General features: G+C 46.7%; 1 protein-coding gene across 8 annotated transcripts in view; it reads right to left on the bottom strand.

Annotated features, from left to right (window-relative positions):
* Positions 1-17,737, bottom strand: part of LOC116949381 (glutamate receptor-interacting protein 2-like) — a 160,731-nt gene that overhangs the window by 84,487 nt on the left and 58,507 nt on the right. Inside the window, exon 1 of one of the 8 annotated variants that reach the window (XM_032966643.2) lies at positions 3,192-13,745. The exons of the other annotated variants lie outside the window; for them this stretch is intronic. Within the exon in view, the coding sequence (XP_032822534.2) occupies positions 3,192-3,243 (52 nt within the window). The 5' untranslated portion in view covers positions 3,244-13,745. Of the gene's footprint in view, positions 1-3,191; positions 13,746-17,737 lie in introns of those variants that run through there. 8 annotated transcript variants of the gene reach the window in all.

Consider the following 17,737-nt stretch of genomic DNA (forward strand, 5'->3'; position numbering starts at 1 on the left):
CCTTGCATTCCTTAGAACGCAATCTTCACCTTCAGATGAGTGAGCGGAGGCAATTAGTCAATTTTCCATCAGCACCAACGGAGACATTGCTATAAATCACACAAACTTAAGCGTTTCAAAATGTACAAAAAAATGTGCATACACTTGCAAGTGCTGTCATGTGAACCCAACACAAAGCTCAAACCCGACTTTAGCCAGAGCCAACAATCTTGACTCTACAAAGCCAAGGCCAAGGCTATTGCATTTCTGACTCATGCAGGTAACAAAAGGCATCCTGGAACTATAATGACCTGTCTTCTTGGTTCTTTCGGTAAAGTCACGTAGAATGGAAATAAAATAATAAAAATAAACCATAATATAATAAAATTCTCACGACGTTTCGGCCACAACACAAGTAGCCTTCTTCAGGTGAAGGAACAGAACAAAATGAAGCTTCATTGAAGCGCTGTCGTCCCGACAGTTCTGTTCCTTCACCTGAAGAAGGCTACTTGTGTTGTGGCCGAAACGTCGTGAGAATTTTATTATATTATGTTTTATTTTTATTATTTCATTTCCATTCTACGTGACTTTACCGAAAGAACCAAGAAGATGAATCCCTGCAGTCACGAAAGCTTTAAATCGAAATATAATGACCTGCCCTTTTAACACAAAAACCCACACGTGACATCATTTGTAAATTTCCTATACAAGCGCTGATCGATTGACTTGACGGGAGACTTTGTTTACAAGTCGGAGAGACAGCGTAACGCAGCACGGCGTTCGTACGCTTTGCCCCACCTTGTTGCGGAGGTAGGCAGTTCGAGCCCAGCGGCCGCCCTGGTCAATACTGCGAGTGTAAGCGGTTAATGCCGTCCACACTGCGAGGCCGACAGCATGCACGCCGCACCTAAGCGCTGTCCCCTTCATGGTGGGCGTAGGCCATGCGTACCGGCATCAAGATCGAGATTTGCCAAATGTCACAGGACCCTATGGCGTACGTGTACCGTAATATAAGTTGGTACATCTTCAGGTCGGAAGACATACCGAGGGCTCCCACAAGGCCACACGTGCGGGCGGGGAGATGGGGCATGTGGTACAGTTTTTGGCTCCAGTTATTAAAGCATGCGGTCGTGTCGCTACAGTTATCTGCGGTGAGTACAATGTAATTATGCCTCTGTAAATAAAAGCAACGCTAACAGCTTGTGCGTTCCGACATTTGGCGTTGAATGGGACCCCCACCCTGCAACTTGCAAATATCTCGTAACGGGAAAGGGAGTTAATCTTCGTGATCACAATACAGGCCAGAATGTAGGTTACTCTTAATAATAATGATATTATTTAATCTCCTGACAAGTGAGTTGAGGCACAGTAATAACATTTGCGCATGTCTGTTAATGAGCCACTCAACTACAATCCAGCACTGTAGAGAAATTGATGATTTATAATCCAGATCAAATTTAAAACTGTTTATATTCTACTTTACGCGTGTTACAAAGAATAATCTGCCAACAATGTCGTTCAATATCGCTCCATGCAAAACTGTAAGTGTTGCATACGTTATTTTTTTATTGTATTTGTCTCATTATACAACAAATCACAGAGTTTAATTGAGTGCTAATTGTGCTTAATGAGTCAAAGCAATGAATAAATCATGCTCACACTAACCAAGGCGATGTCTGTGCATATATCTGTTCCTGCCAGTGGGTGTGGTACAAATCGGATTCCTGGTCTACGCGGAGGCTGTAATACGAAGCAACGCAGATTGCGGAGGCGAGCGGTGTAAGCGAGCGCTCCCTTTCCAAATACCAGACGCGGCAATGACATTGACGCAGCACCATTCGGAATCAGACGTTCCAATTGTTAGAATACACCCGATTATGTTGCTGGATTTTCAGTATTCGCTGCAACTATCAACAAAAAGTAAATGTTTGTTTCACCGTCCAGAAAATCCATCGGAAATGTAACTGCCGTACAAGACAAAAAACAAACTCTTGGGGCAAGTGCTGTTAGCGAGCACCTATGAAGGCCGGCACGGCACACGAGGAGGTGGGTGGCCAGCACCACGCTCCGCCTCCTTTGTCTCACCAGTGGCGATGTTTACACATCGCACCAGGTACTTATACGCGGCTGAGTTTACTCTTGGGGAATGCCCAGGACCGGTTCAGATAATCGTCACTGGTGTTGGCCGTGAGCGGGAATCGAACTCGGGTTGCCGGATTTGTAGCGCAGCGTAGCGCTGACCGCTAAGCCATCGCTCCCCACACGCACACACACACACCAAAGCCTGTTACAAACATCCGTAGAGCACTCTACTCTGGCAATGTTTGCAGTCTTCTTATGAATAACAGGGAACACAAACACGGTTGCAATTGCTTCGCCGCGACAATGATCGTCTCCGGATACTGCCAGTCACAGATTTGATTAAAACGCAGAAGGGATTTTATTTCTGTGAATTTTGTTCAATGAACCAACAGCTGCAACACAGTATCAATGTCTTCCCAACAACCTGGACAGCCTTGGCTTTGAATACATAATGCATTAAGATTCATTTATGAGGTGGCCTTTTTTGCACGACGCATTGGCTAATTTTATTCAGCAATGCCACTTCAAGCATCCTTGTACACATACTATTTACATTTTTGAGAATGGCCATACAAGACATCTCCATAATTTAAAGCTTTCGTGACTGCAGGGATTCATATTCTTGTTTTTTTCTGTAAAGTCACGTAGAAGGAAGGGAAAGAACCAAGAATATAAGACATCTCCACTTGGGTGTCTTAGTTTAGGTAATGCTTGATAGCATGCTCCCAAAGTCACAGGAACCCAGAAATCCAGCACGAGGAATCATAATAAACAGCATGAGCACAACAGTCACGAAATAGGGCCTATTAGGCACTCAAATATATGACATCTCACGAGACTGTATTGCTACCACTTACAGATTACCGTTGATGCCCTGTCAAGGATGGCACATGTACACTCGAAAGCGTTCCACACGGAGAATAATAACAAAGAAGAGGTGGACGAGATTGGCATCCTGAACAAGGAATCACAAAACCATCCAGCCCTGGGACTTGGGCGGAAAGGTTGTCCCGGGCAATCGGAGGCCACCCGGCCAGCCCAAAACGTCACGAAGCGGCGAGGTTCTGGGCTGGCCAGGTGGGACGGAGCCTCCCAGTCCGCTCGCAAATCCGTCGCTCGTGAAAACTCACCAAACTCCGAGTGCAGGTCTCTCCGCAGCCCGCAGAGCATCGTCGAAAACATCCAAAGGCATGAAAAGTCTTCGCGTCTGCCGACTCGGGGGCGCTCAATTGAGTTTCGCTCCCGCTGATGTGGAGGAGAGAGCAAGCGAGATGCCCTTCGGTTTAGAAGCCAGCTGGGTGGCAGCCAAAGCGAAGCAGCTTCCAAGTTTTAAATTTTAAGCAGAAAAATGCATCTGCCTCCCAAAGGCCCACATGCTCCTTTTCTTTCTTCCGTTTTCACCCCCCCTCCCCAAAAAACGAACCCCATCCACGCAAAACTCACCACACCTTAAGGGCAAGTTCAGCCTGGCTAAAGAACAAAGACAAAAATAAGCAAATAACCAGAAGAGGGGGTGGGGCGGGCAAGACAGAGAGAGAGATATGTTTTTTTAAGGGGCTTTAAAAATGCAGACGCGATCTTACACTGGAGACTACATCTAGAGCAAGGAGTTAAATGGCGATGTTGTGTTTAACGGAGGGCTTTTCCTCTTGGCTCGGCTGACCGAGGAGCCGCCGCTGCCACCACCACGGCTTTTGGCGAGCGCTGGCTCCGGGATAGCAAAACGTGCGGCAGAGTTGCAACGGCGGCAGCGAGAGCGAGCGGGCGGGGAGACGAGCAAGGCGATGCGGCTTGCTCAGCTGCCGCCGGGAAACTGCGCCCGTGGCAGCGGTGAATGAGGGGCCCCGGTCTCCGCTGGTGGGGGGTTTGTCAGCGTCTGGGCCAGGGGAAACGCAATGCCGCTTGCAGGGGTGTTTCACTTACAATGCCGTGCCATCTGCCAAGCCGACGTACGGCACCGTAACACCGAAGCGCGCGCGCACACACATACACACTGAATCTCATTTACATCACATTACTGTGTAATCATGTTCAAGGTTTTTTTTTTTTTACCCCCGCAACCACCTCCTGTTTTGCATGAAATATGGTCCAGTCAGCAATGTACGAATACGGCAACAACCAAAAAAACTGTTGGGGATGCGAAAAATTCCCAAGTCCCACCCACAGCGAAGCTCTCACTTGGTTCATTCCAATGCCGCCCCTTTCAGTACAAATGTGGCTTGTGTGAGAATTCCAGGGCAGATTAGCCTGCTGAATGGCAAGGTCAGAAAATTGCTCACGGCTTAACAAAGCCCCTTCCTCTACCTAGGCTCCTGGGTTTAAGATTGTCACTCAAGCCCGCTGGATTCTGTAAGCTCTTTTTACACCCACTGACTACTTGCCGTGATATCACGCTAATTCGCCACTGCAATGCTCAATTGAGATACCAGGGGCAAATGATGGACATTTATAGTATTACTATTTGTTATTATTGCGTTTGCAAAAATTGCTGGAGCAGCAACCAAAAAAACACTAACCATGTTTAACCACAGCTGCAACTCAATTGTGGGCCTCAGATTGTTTGGCATTGACTTCTGCCCGTGACATCAGGGTATCCAGGGGCAGTGGACTTTTCCTATGACCTAATCACACACTGAATGCGCCCTATTTGAAAAAACTTCAGCAGCTAAGCATGTCTGACCCTGGTTAATCCTGAGATGCGTGACCACCGGTGGGGGAGGAGGGCTTGCCAGGTGTTGTGTAGAGCTCCAAGGTGGCCGGAAGATAGCGGTGCTGGTTATCACCACCTCAAATGCTTGGCTTTTCTCCAGGTACTCCTCTTTCGATTCCACTTTCATAACACTCAGTCATGGTTTGTGCCAAACATGCCAGTACAAGACCCTATTTTTTAAAAAAACTAAATACTCCTGAGATTTAGTGAGGCTTTTTTTTTCTCGGTAACAAAATTATTCTTCAAGAGGCCACATGTTACCAATGCAACGTATTGACATCAAAACTGGCTACAGATTCATCTTCTTGGTTCTTTCGGTAAAGTCACGTAGAATGGAAATAAAATAATAATAAAACATACAGATGGCCTAGTTTAAATAATTGCTACTTGGGACATTCATTTCGAAGGTCCATAGGCCAATATATAGATTTTTTTTTCCTTTCAGTAATTAAACATACAACCTACAGACGTTGTTTTAATTACAAGGTTCCTCTAAATAACGAAGTGTATTTTAATTGTTATATATGAGGTTGGTCAAACATTTCAGGAACGACGCATTAAATAGTCATGGATACCCATTGTTCGGGATACTCTGAAGACCGACATTAATGCAATCATCGCATAATAGAATAAGCGCATTGATGTTCAGGCTTTACAATATTGAAAAACAATTATGCTGTGTGCACTGTTAATGTCCCACTGTCAAAACATTTGACCGCCCATTAAATACGTTTAATCCATGGCCGTATATTGTCGGTGGATCTCCCGGCCGCGAAACAAAAAAAAAGCCCGCGTGGTCTTCTTTTAACGATGCCTCCTGGCCACAAACGTGGTCCTGTTGGTTCTTACAACCTGGGTGCCTCAACAGCGGTTTGCGATACTCGACGCCAGGATCATCGTTCATTACGGTCTGCTCGTTGTTTAATTTTAAAGCGGCCGAATTGTCCATTCTTAAGCAATGTTTGAACGGGTGAAAAAAAAAATTCCCCGAGCTCGTAAACAATTTCTATCTCCGAATTTGTCTTGGGCACCAGCGGCGTTGAGCAAACTCCTGCGGGAAAGAAAAAAAATCACCAGCTTTGTTCAAAGTACTGGCAGATAAAATGAAGGCCTCCGTCAATTGCAAAATACGGATGGGCACGCTTGTAAATTGCCGTTTCATCTACATTGTTTCCCGTACCTCGTTCCCGGCCCACTTACTTCTTCCCACCCCGTCCCGTTACTGAAACAAACCTGCCGCTCATCACGTGATTGCTTCTCATTACGCCTGAAGCTGCGCTTTCACAACTGAAAGGTGGCGCGTGCGCGCGCTGTCGAGACTTAAAGTGTTCAGAATCGATAGGGAGCTATTACAATGCAGCTGGTCCCAATTTTACAAAGATTGCTTAAAGACTCATTGTTGTAGATTCAATTGCGTGTTTTCTTTTACAACAGAAACGTTTAACGTGCGAATCGCCGTCAAGTAAAATCTAAAAGGATTTAAATAATTGGGATAAAGGGAAGCCCGGGGAATATGGTTATTATGTATGTATATGTATGTTGTACTTCTTTCGCAAAAAGTAATCGGAGGCGCGGGGGAAGGAAAGTGATGTCACGGTGTCTCGGCCTAGCTGTGGGCTGTGTTGCATCACTATCCGAGTAGTTAACCTCGCATTCAATAAATCTTCAGAGCCAGGGTGAACATTCGAAACCCAAATGTATTTCATGAATAGAACGAGGTAAAACTGATGGAAAAACACAGCACAAAATACAGCATCTGTTAATACTTGCAATATCGCTACAATGAATGAACACAAGGAGCATCATAACATTGTCTTAGATAACATGAAACTCAACAATAGGTCCTGCATGGACCAGGCACCTACATTAGCACTGAATAGCTACACAAGAGAATAAGCTACTGTGTTAAATAAGGTCACATTGTGTAATCACCATACTGCAGCCTAAATGTACAGCGCTGCACTAAACACTGAACTGTGGATGGGATACTTCTTCATCCTTGCTCTCAAGATTGCATTAAAGTTACATGGGCACAAGTCTGGCTCGACTTATCCAACTACAAGCAACATTCACAATAATGCAAGTGGCAGGCTTCGTTGTTAACTAGGCCTCATATTTATCATAACAATTTAACAGCATTATAAAGGCATTTACAGCATTATAACGGCAATCCTAACATTATAACAGCATTTCCAGTGTTATAAGAACATAAACGAACTTACAGACAATGCTTCTTAAAGTCCCTCAATGAACAGATGCACCTGTCTTCACTGAGACGCTATTTGTGCCTCCATTTTGTACTCTGTGTAATGGCTGACACCCTGCCTCATAGCTTAGATCATCTTAAATCGTAACTTCCTGGTCACGTGACCAAACTCAACACCATATCAGGAAGGTCCTGTGTAATCAACACCCCCATACCTGCCATGGGGCAGAACACACGGTACTAACCCGTCAAGCTGACATCTCAACTGATCCCTTAATTTCGCTACTACCACAATATGTTTGTTGACCCCTCTTTTAAGGATCCAAGGAAGCCTCTGTGCAGCACTCAAACACAAAGCTGTCCAATGCACTAAATAGTCTTGTCCCTCTAAAGACTCATCGGTTTTCACGAACTGCCCTTGCCCACTGGTTCTCCCCTGCCCCCCGTGCACAAACTAAAAGTCACCATGGGCAAGCTGGAGAGACGACAGAAGGCAAATCCAGTCCAGAAATCCATTCACAAATACTGAAGGGTTCACGTCAAGCCTAAATGAGGCTGCCCTTACAAGGACCAAAGCTTACTTCCATTCAGCCATGATCATAATTGATCATAAACTCACAATTCTTCATCACCACATGTCCAGAACCCAGCCACCTCTATACCGCCCCAATCACATGGCAGGTGTGACGAACTTGTCTCATGTCTCTTTGATAAGGCCAAGAAAATCACAAACCGCATCAATCTGTGCCTCCTCTTTCACCCCCCCCCCCAAGTCCCCTCCCAACTCTGCTCAGCATCCCCGCACAATTCGACCACACAGAGACATCACGGCCACTATCTCCAACTCAAACGTCCATCGCAGCTCCCCTTGTCTTCTAAAGGAACACTGGTATGTTACTTTTAATTGTATATTTTTTTTGGCTCTCCATCCTGCACGCTTATTCACGTCTTTATGTATCTTGACCTCGATCTGCTCTCAACAGTTGCCCTATGTAGGCTGTCGCATGGAGACTGGGATTTCAACGACTTCGGGACACCCAAAAGGAGCAACCGGGCAAACGTTTGTCTCTGAGCGCACAAGTGCACTTTGTTGTCAATCGCGTTCACACGGCGACTAGAATTACTGCCTTTCGTAACACGTAGCCCTCTGCTCGGATTTATAGGTGGCGGTAATGTGTGCCCACAATATATCCGAGGACCGGAGCAATGCACTGGAAGGAGTGATTGCAGCACGTCTGACAATGTACTTGGCTCTCCGCTTTCGAGTCGGTTGGCGATAAACACGAAAGGAGGAGGAGGAGGCGCCACGTGCCGCGAATTACTTCGTGCCACGAATTACTTCGTGGTGCAGCGGCTAAATTGCTCCGCACGACTGATGACGGCCGTCAGTTTTAACTGGCTTTGTTAAAAAACCAAAAGCAATTTGAATTACTACCATTTACGTTGTTTTTTTTACAAAATAATTTCGAACTATAAATGGCTCATGTTAAAGTATGAAAGGCGACTTTTGATTAGTTTTCCAAGAATAAAAAAAAACCTCCAAGGGCCCTTGGTTACGCAATGTACACCGCATCCACTTATGCTTGTAAAATGTAAATAAAGGGTGACAGAATCCTGATGGAAACACTGTGTGTGTGTATATATTGTATGCGTGTATGCATAGACGATATTAGTGATGTATACATTAATAACGCATTTGAAATAATGTACGTAATAATAATCATGTAGAGCCCTTTGTCAGTACGCTGTTGTACGAAAACTCTCCATAAGCGATGTCGAGCTTGGGCATTGTTCCGTGATTAATGTTGGTTTATGATGGGTGAATATTTGTTATATTTTAATGTAAAATATAAAAATGGCAATTATTAAATGCATTGTTTATAAGATCTTTCCGTCCGTAGTATCTCACCCTACCACCGTCTTCTGTTGTCTTTCTGCTTAGCTCACTGATGCGAGTCAAGATCCCGTTATCTTGATATCATCATACATGGCCAACCTGGCACAGCCGCTCCGTAGATTACCACCTCGGTGGTGTCTACTCAGCCACCTGACATGACTCATCGCTTGACGCGCGGCCTTTATTGTGTAACTCTCAGTATCCCGAGATCGCGGATCATCTGAATTATGTCTCACGTCTGTTCCCTTCACTTCACACAAGCGTTTTAATAGACGTATCTTACTATCCGGCTATTCGTCACAGTACGAGATAGCGGTTATAACATCATGGTCTCATGTGCAAAAAAAATATTGAATCGCAACAGTTTCCAAAAGTAGAGGGTCCAGGTGTAACCCTGCAATTGCTTGCTCATGCCGTTGCTGGCAGGAAGGCCTCCACTAGAAAGATCCAGAGAGCCACTCTGGAGGGTATATTGGCCTACTCACGCAGGAGTCTCAATTCAGAATTAACTTCGGTTAACTTAATTTAACCAAATATAGAATAGGCGTGATGAAATCACCAATAATTCGGGGAAAGTTATAGTCTGTGGATAAATGTAACGCCTCATTTAGTGACCGGAGGTCAGGAGTATTGCCACAGTGGTTGGCACACTGTGATATAAACCCAGAGACTATCCACGACTAACATCAGTGGTGAGTGATGTTTGAATCGGTCTTGGGCCCATAGCCCCTTCAGCAACCCACACTGACTGGCTTGGTGAAGTATGGTCAAACAACATCCATGACCAACACAGCAGCATATGGAGGTCTTTGCCCAGCAGTGGATTGAGAAAGGGCTGCAAATTTAGTCTTGAGAAAGCACAGCTCGCTATTTGCAAAGTGCGGGTTCAAATTCCAGTGAGAAGACAACTCAGCCATTTTATCCCTTCGACTCAATGAACGCATCTTTATGGGAAGTCAACAGTGATTGTCCCATTGATTGAGTCACTATATTCATCGGAATGTGGTCTCTGCTGCAAGGAATGTGGGATTTCTACCCCTGGCTCAGGGAATGACCACCAGCCCCACGCTTGTTCGAGTGGTAAACCGGATTTATTTTTTTCAAGATTACAATACACTCATTGAATCACAAGCGTAACGTTCGATGTTGTATTCATGGAATCATGTCAGCTCCACAGGCACTAGAAGCTGCTGCGTTACCGAACGGTGGTTTGTCTTTGTTCAACATTTTATCGTGATTGTGCTATCAGTGGCATGTCATGAGACGAAAAATCCATTCAGACTTCTCACAGACCAATGCAACCCTTCAATTTGGAAAAGTCCACAGAAGCAGATATCACAGAGCTATTTCTGAGATTGCTTCAAGGGACATCTGATCCATTAACAAAAGGACAGCACTGTCTGCCAAATCCGAGAGTAATGCTCTTCCCACGATGGTCAAATTAAATACAGTAAAACCTTGGATTGCGAGTAACTTGGTCTGCGAGTGTTTTGCAAGACGAGCTAAATTTTTAAATAAATATAAATTTGATAAACGAGCGAGGTCTTGCAATACGAGTAGTACGTATACGCTTTGTCTGCCGAGCGCCGCATGATCACAACGGATATACGAGTGCTTTGGATTACAAACACGTTTCCGGAGCGAATTATGCTCGCAATCCAAGGTTTTACTGTAGTTTAATATCGGGGGGCTGGAATTTAGCCAAATGGAGTGCAGTGACACATTCCATATGACAGTTTTTATTTATTTTAATGGTGCAGTCATTGGTGAATGGGCTGAGATCATTAAAACACTGGACTTGGGAACCCAGATCCCAGGTTCTCAGCCGTGCCAGCTCAATGCTTTGAGCCATCTGGCCACCTCACATTCACCACAATGTAACCCCCCCCCCACACACACAAATCTCGAATCGAATGATGACCCTTAAATCGCACTAATTAATTGAATATCTGTGAGTGGGAGGGAAGATGGGGGCGGGGGGTAAATCATTTCAGCTCTACTCTGTACCAACGCATGCCCGAAGCAAACCCTTTAACCACAATTTGAAAAGACAGACGCAGAAGAACATCTGCCGATGTTTAGCAATGAGATCAGAAGCAGCATAAAAAAATACATCAAAACAAGGGCTCTTGAAGCCCGTCGTACAATGTATGAAAAACTAAAGCCACGTGGCTCGGACGTCCTCGGGTGCGCTCGCGGACCGTGCATTTGGCGGCATGGCTCTCATTAGCCGAGTGTGGGAAAGAGCGTCGAGCTCGCTCGCTGGAGCCAGTACCAGATTATCCTAGTAGCAAAAGTAGCTACATATGTAGTAGCTACGGGCCCGGCACTTTCAAGGGCCCGGCACTTTCAAGGGCCCGGCGCTAAATGCTTTCAAGCTATCAATTCCGGTTCAGCAATTCTGCACTTGCTCTATTACTATAGTACTATACGCGCTTTCAACTTTTATGAACGACTGGGTGTTGAAGTTTCGCGATTTGTCGTATTATCTGGCTGTATAGCAAATGAAAAAATACAATTACTTTACTATGCAAGTAAAAAAAATTGTGTTTTAATATTTATGTTGTTTCATTGAGGGCCACCTTTATAACAACATATGCTCCAGGTCCCGCAGTAGCTTAATCCGGCACTGGCTGGAGCAGCGAACGAAGAGCACCGCCAGCGCCAACTCGCACGCGGGGAGAGCCATCACCTCACAGCGTCCTCACGAAAAAGGATTCCCACCCCTGGAGTCTCCGCAACGTGAGCAGCCACGCCGTAGTGCAAGAAGCCTTGATGTTGTGCATTTACAGGGTGGGACATTTCAACGATTTGTTGTTAACGATCAATGTCCTAAGATCAATACGAGTAAATGTATGGGGCACTGAATCGCATGCGGCAGAATCAATGTGTTTCAACGGGTATACGTTGCCCGTAATGAGTTTAACGACACCCTTGCATCCACTAGATGCGCTACTATAGCCAGCAATGTAAAAAAAAAAATTGTTAGATCAAATCTAATTGTGACCCTGAATACGCGTCAATTAATCAAATTTCCGTGCGGTGAACGTTCCACGCCTTCTGTGTGTAACTTCACATTACAAGAACGCCGATCGAGCTGGGGCCAGCCACCGTAAGGATGTGGTGAGCGGCAGACTCGGGCCATGTGGCACGTGGTCGACCAGGGCCCCCCTGACGAGACGCGACGGTGGTCTCAGGGCCCTCCGACTGCAGGTGGCCAGCACCGTAGTCCAGCTCCGACATTCACACACCGACACCTTCGTGTCGGGCAGTGCCAATGTTGCAATGACGTTCAAATATTTAAGACGTTGTTGTCATACCACAATCAGGCTCTGCCAACATAAATAGTTTAACGCAATCTGCGGGCATTCTGCGTATCAGTGTTTGTCAACACTCGCAGCCACGCAGGTCATCGTCGATATCAATATCCGAGTCACATTTCACATAAACGGCCATACAAATGTGATGATGATGATGGTGGTGATGAACGATGATTGTTGGGTGGAGCAGCGGCACAGTCGATAGCCCATTGCATTATGAATTTGACGACGCGAGTTTGATTCCCACCCATGGTTAACATCGTGGCAAGTGGTATCTGAACCCCATCAACAACCGGCGAGGTGAAGTATGGGGAGTCCTCCACCCAGCAGTGGATGGACAAAGGGCAGAAAAACATATTTTTTTATTATAATCGATGTAATTTTGACGATGAATCAAAACGACTATGCAAGTAATGGCAAAGGTGTGGTTGCATCGACGGCAATGGCTACGATGACCTCTTGACCTTAACCGATGACGGAAAAATAGAGACCGTCAAGCTCCGTGGAGAGCCATCGTACCCAGCATGATTTATCCGGCATTGTTGGTGGGCATGGACGCGTCACACACGTGACGCACGACGATTTCAGGCGGCAGGGGACCCACTTACAGTTGCGATGCGTACTCCATTATTGCTGAGAGTTGAATGGGAGTCACGATGTCTACAACTGCTCTGCTTGCCTGGCAAATGGGACTCGGCGAGCAGTCAATACCAATTGCTCCACAGACTTTGAAGAAGAAGAAAAAAGACTGCAATTGTCGACAGAAACATGTTTAAGTTCAAGGGTAAATGGCTAACACACTCTCACACACACCCGGGTCTTCTTTTCAGATCTCAAAATATTTCTTTCAACATAACGCTGACACATTACGGCATTTTATTTTCATATTCTAAAGATGGTTTATGTATAAAACACAACACAGTGTATATGTTTTTTTTTTAAATAAACATGACGTACTGTACATAAGCACAGCCAATTGCATACACAATCATGTAACTTAAAACTAAAAACACGACGCAAAGGCCATCGCAATGCAAATCGCCTGTGTATGTATGTGTGTATGCTTTAACTTTTTTTTACCTCTGGGTGACACTTTGAGAGCTCCGAAGCGGTATCTGAAGGACAGGGAGATCATGGTACGTGCGTACGTGTGTGTGTGCGCCTGCATGCCCACTCACCCGTACGCTCATCTACCTGCCCGCTCTCTCTCTCGCTCGCGTGTCACGGCTCTCCGTTGTTGCTACGGGGCACCGCGTTGTTGCTACGGGGCACCGCGTTGTTGCTACGGGGCACCGCGGTGTTGCTATGGGGCACCGCGTTGTTGCTATGGGGCACCGCGTTGTTGCTACGGGGCACCGCGTTGTTGCTACGGGGCACCGCGGTGTTGCTACGGGGCACCGCGTTGTTGCTACGGGGCACCGCGTTGTTGCTACGGGGCACCGCGTTGTTGCTACGGGGCACCGCGTTGTTGCTATGGGGCACCGCGTGATACGAGTAACGCCTCTACCACTCCGCGACCGCGTGGTGGGGGAATTGATGAGTGAGCGACCGAATCCTGTGCAGCCACAGCAATTGTTTCATTTAATTTCCCGCCCGCCCGCCCCATGCAGCCCCACCAAAACTATTCCGGCTCAATGCCGGAGACCTCAGTGAACTTGGTAACTCAATGGCACGGACACTCGCCTCGTTTGTTCGCGTGCTCGTTCCTTCGCTCGGTCACACGGTCACTCACTCAGTCGGTCAGTCGGTCACTCGGTCACTCACTCAGTCGGTCACTCGGTCACTCACTCCGTCGGTCACTCACTCAGTCGGTCAATCGGTCACTCAGTCAGTCAGTCACTCGGTCACTCACTCAGTCGGTCACTCGGTCACTCACTCCGTCGGTCACTCACTCAGTCGGTCACTCGGTCACTCACTCAGTCGGTCATTCGGTCACTCATTCAGTCGGTCACTCGGTCACTCACTCAGTCGGTCACTCGGTCACTTACTCAGTCGGTCACTCGGTCACTCACTCAGTCGGTCACTCACTCAGTCGGTCACTCGGTCACTCACTCAGTCGGTCACTCGGTCACTCACTCCGTCGGTCACTCGGTCACTCACTCAGTCGGTCACTCACTCAGTCGGTCACTCACTCCGTCGGTCACTCGGTCACTCACTCAGTCGGTCACTCACTCAGTCGGTCACTCACTCACTCAGTCGGTCACTCGGTCACTCACTCAGTCGGTCACTCGGTCACTCACTCAGTCGGTCACTCAGTCACTCACTCAGTTGGTCACTCACTCAGTCGGTCACTCACTCCGTCGGTCACTCGGTCACTCACTCAGTCGGTCACTCGGTCACTCACTCAGTCGGTCACTCGGTCACTCACTCAGTCGGTCACTCGGTCACTCACTCAGTCGGTCACTCAGTCACTCACTCAGTTGGTCACTCACTCAGTCGGTCACTCGGTCACTCACTCAGTCGGTCACTCGGTCACTCACTCCGTCGGTCACTCGGTCACTCGGTGGGTCACTCGCTCACTTGCACACACATTCACTCACCTACTTTACTCCTCACTTTGCTCGTTCGCTCACTCGCCAGTGCCACCGTTCACTCACCCGCTTCACTCACACAACAACAACAACAACACACGGTCAATCCCTTTCTTCACTCACACATTCGGGCATTCGTTCACATTCCCACTCACTCAAAAAACTGCAAACTCTTGGCGTATTCACTGCTTCTTGCACTGATAATTACGCACGGGCAGTTTGTTAAAAACCCTTTTAACGTCGACTGCTGTCAATGTTAAATAACACGAAGGAACCCGAAAGGAATATTCACTAAATGCCCAGAACACAAACTCTGATGATTTGCTCCATCGGTGGGAATGGTACTGACAAATTTATACCAGACGCAGTTCAACACCATACCTTGGATTTCCACGCAGTTTACGTATAAGTTATAAGCTCTAAGTCAGAGTTATAATTCCGTGTACTGACAAAACCAATCACCGATATTCTCCCACAGAAGAACACCATTTCACTGCCCTCATTCGCGGCCCCTCACGTGAACGAGGCTACTCTCAGTTCACGTGTCGCCCCCGCCACCACCCCCGTTGCGAGCAATGCTCCTATAAACCCTGGGAGTACAACTGTGGGACTGCAGAATAAATCTCCCTGTGTTTCTATATCTGCGCTGTCTCCTTTGAAAGTGCCCCATCCCGACCAGCTGTGCCCGAGGGATTTTTGGTGGGATGGAGATGGGGGTGGGTGAAAGAAATCACCGCTAGCAGCAGCAGCAGCAGCACGTGTGCCACAACCCCCACGACTCACCGCCACAGAAAATCACGCAGCGCGCAAACGGGTGCCGGGCGGTGAAGATTTATCGGCAGCAGCCGTCTGAGGTGCCCACGGTCCTTGCTAGGTAGGGGCAACGATCCCTTAAAAAGAAGGCGAAGCCTGACCGAGCGGGTGAAGTCGATATCGTACGATGGGGGAACCACGGTGCGAGGTGATGTAGGGCAGCGGCGTTAAGGGGTTCGTTACGGAATTGTCAGTGACCATGGCAGGGCTTGGGAGCCTCGTGCCAACTCACTCTCACACCCACAGATTCATAGTTTTTTTTTACTGATTTCAAGAGTCAAACTAAATGTGTCTTCCCTGATCAATTGAGCGTTGGGGCAGAACTCATCTGCATTGACAACCCTGAGCTGGTGGTGGTAATTCCACATTCCTATGGTTGGGGCCAGTTGGTCATAGGATAACAAAAAAGGTCAAATTGGTCGCGTAATCACATGGGCATGTTGAACTTGAACTATGTTGAACTTCTTTCACACCGTATGTAGCCAACCATGCTGATCGGAGGCATGGTGGTGCTCAATCCTCTTCTTTACAGCCCTGAACCAGCTGTGTAAATTCCACATTCCTATACCAGAGGCAAGTCTGAACCATTGCACACAACCACTGTTGACCTTCAACCAAGTGCTACTCATCACATAAAGTCCTCTGTTCATTTTTTATAATCCCTGGGAGGGATGAAAATGTTGTTATTTTTGCCCCCCCCTCCCCCCTTTTTCACATTTTCCAACGCATGGTACACTTCCAACAATAAACATACTGCTCCACGTTACGGGTCGTACGTAGCTCGGCGCCTAGCTGCTGGAATGTCACGGCGGAGGGCCGCAAGGCGGTTTATTGCTAAGAGAGATATGAACACCAGATGTGAGTCGAGCACTCTTAAGACCAAGCCACCTGGCCAGATCGCTATTCATAGTGCATCTCATAGTTACGTTGCCATCCATGCAGAATTATGTTTCCAACTTGTTTAAAATGCACTTTGGGGAGTGTAAAAAGGCATAAATGTCTTGGTTGTATAAAACACGTTTCTGGTTGTGAAACACCAATTAAGAACTTTTACTCAAGCCGTGAGATAATTCCTGATAGACCTCTTCGGAGTTCAGTACGATCAAAGTATTATTTTTGTTTATCAATCTAGGGCTCGCAGTCAAATCGGTTACATTATTATAGGCATTAACCTCAGCACTCAAGCTGCCATTAGCTGTTGCCATGCAGCTGCTCCATCTGTTATAATTGTAAGCGAATAGAATTATGAGCCTGAGTAAAAAATTGTAACGATTTAAAATGAGGTGCGCTGCAACGTGTACAAATGTTATATTACGAAACTCGTACTTATTAAACGGGGCTATTTGACAGCAGGATGCACTGTTAAACATCGCGATAACACAACTAACGAGAGAGCTTCATTTAACATTTCTATAACATGACCGTTGAAAATAATTAACAACATTCCTTGTATTCGTAACGCCCCGGCCGCTACCAAACTATTATGCAATTGTGCCATTGGGATCGTGTCACGGAATTAAGACGGTTTCCATTCAACTCTTAGCAGCTAGCAATGCATTAACTCTGCGTTAGAGAATTGTTATCTGAAGAGGGACTTCACGTTCATGAAGTCACTCCAATCGGTTTTCTTTACAGTGCCACAATAGACACACAGACATCTTGATGCCCTGCATAAACGCATTAATTGCATGTCAATCAAAAAAATTTAAGTCTCAAGAGGTGAAATTACGTGAAAACCCACATTTAATAGAATGGGTTCCGTGTGCAGCCATTGCTGATTGGCTTGAAACCATGAGCATGGTACATTCGAGAACCCGGTATCTTCACAGGCAGCTGACAGCTGGATTTATACCCGGGATCTTACCTCCAAACTGCACGTGAACTGCTTCTGCCAAGACTCCTCGCATACAGTCCAACATGTGAACGAGATTGCATCACCCCGGTGCCCCGATCCTTCCAAAGGCTCCCGATCGAGTCTCCCAGGTCAACCACGAGATAGTAATCTCCATCTTCGAGATTCTCCATCGCCTCGCACCTACCTCCCATCTCCCCTCTCATCTCACTTCGCTCCCCTTCAAAAGTCCTCCACAGCAACTAAGGCCTCCCTCCAAAGTCCCCCATTCATCAAAATGGGACCTTTTTTGCAAGTGTCACAGTATGAAAAAATAAGAATATGTTTCACTCTTTCTTGTTAATGCG

The sequence above is a fragment of the Petromyzon marinus genome, chromosome 36 (assembly GCF_048934315.1).
Source record: "Petromyzon marinus isolate PM22_M1 ecotype Great Lakes invasive population chromosome 36, UKy_Petmar_22M1.pri1.0, whole genome shotgun sequence".
Classification (NCBI taxonomy): domain Eukaryota; kingdom Metazoa; phylum Chordata; class Hyperoartia; order Petromyzontiformes; family Petromyzontidae; genus Petromyzon; species Petromyzon marinus.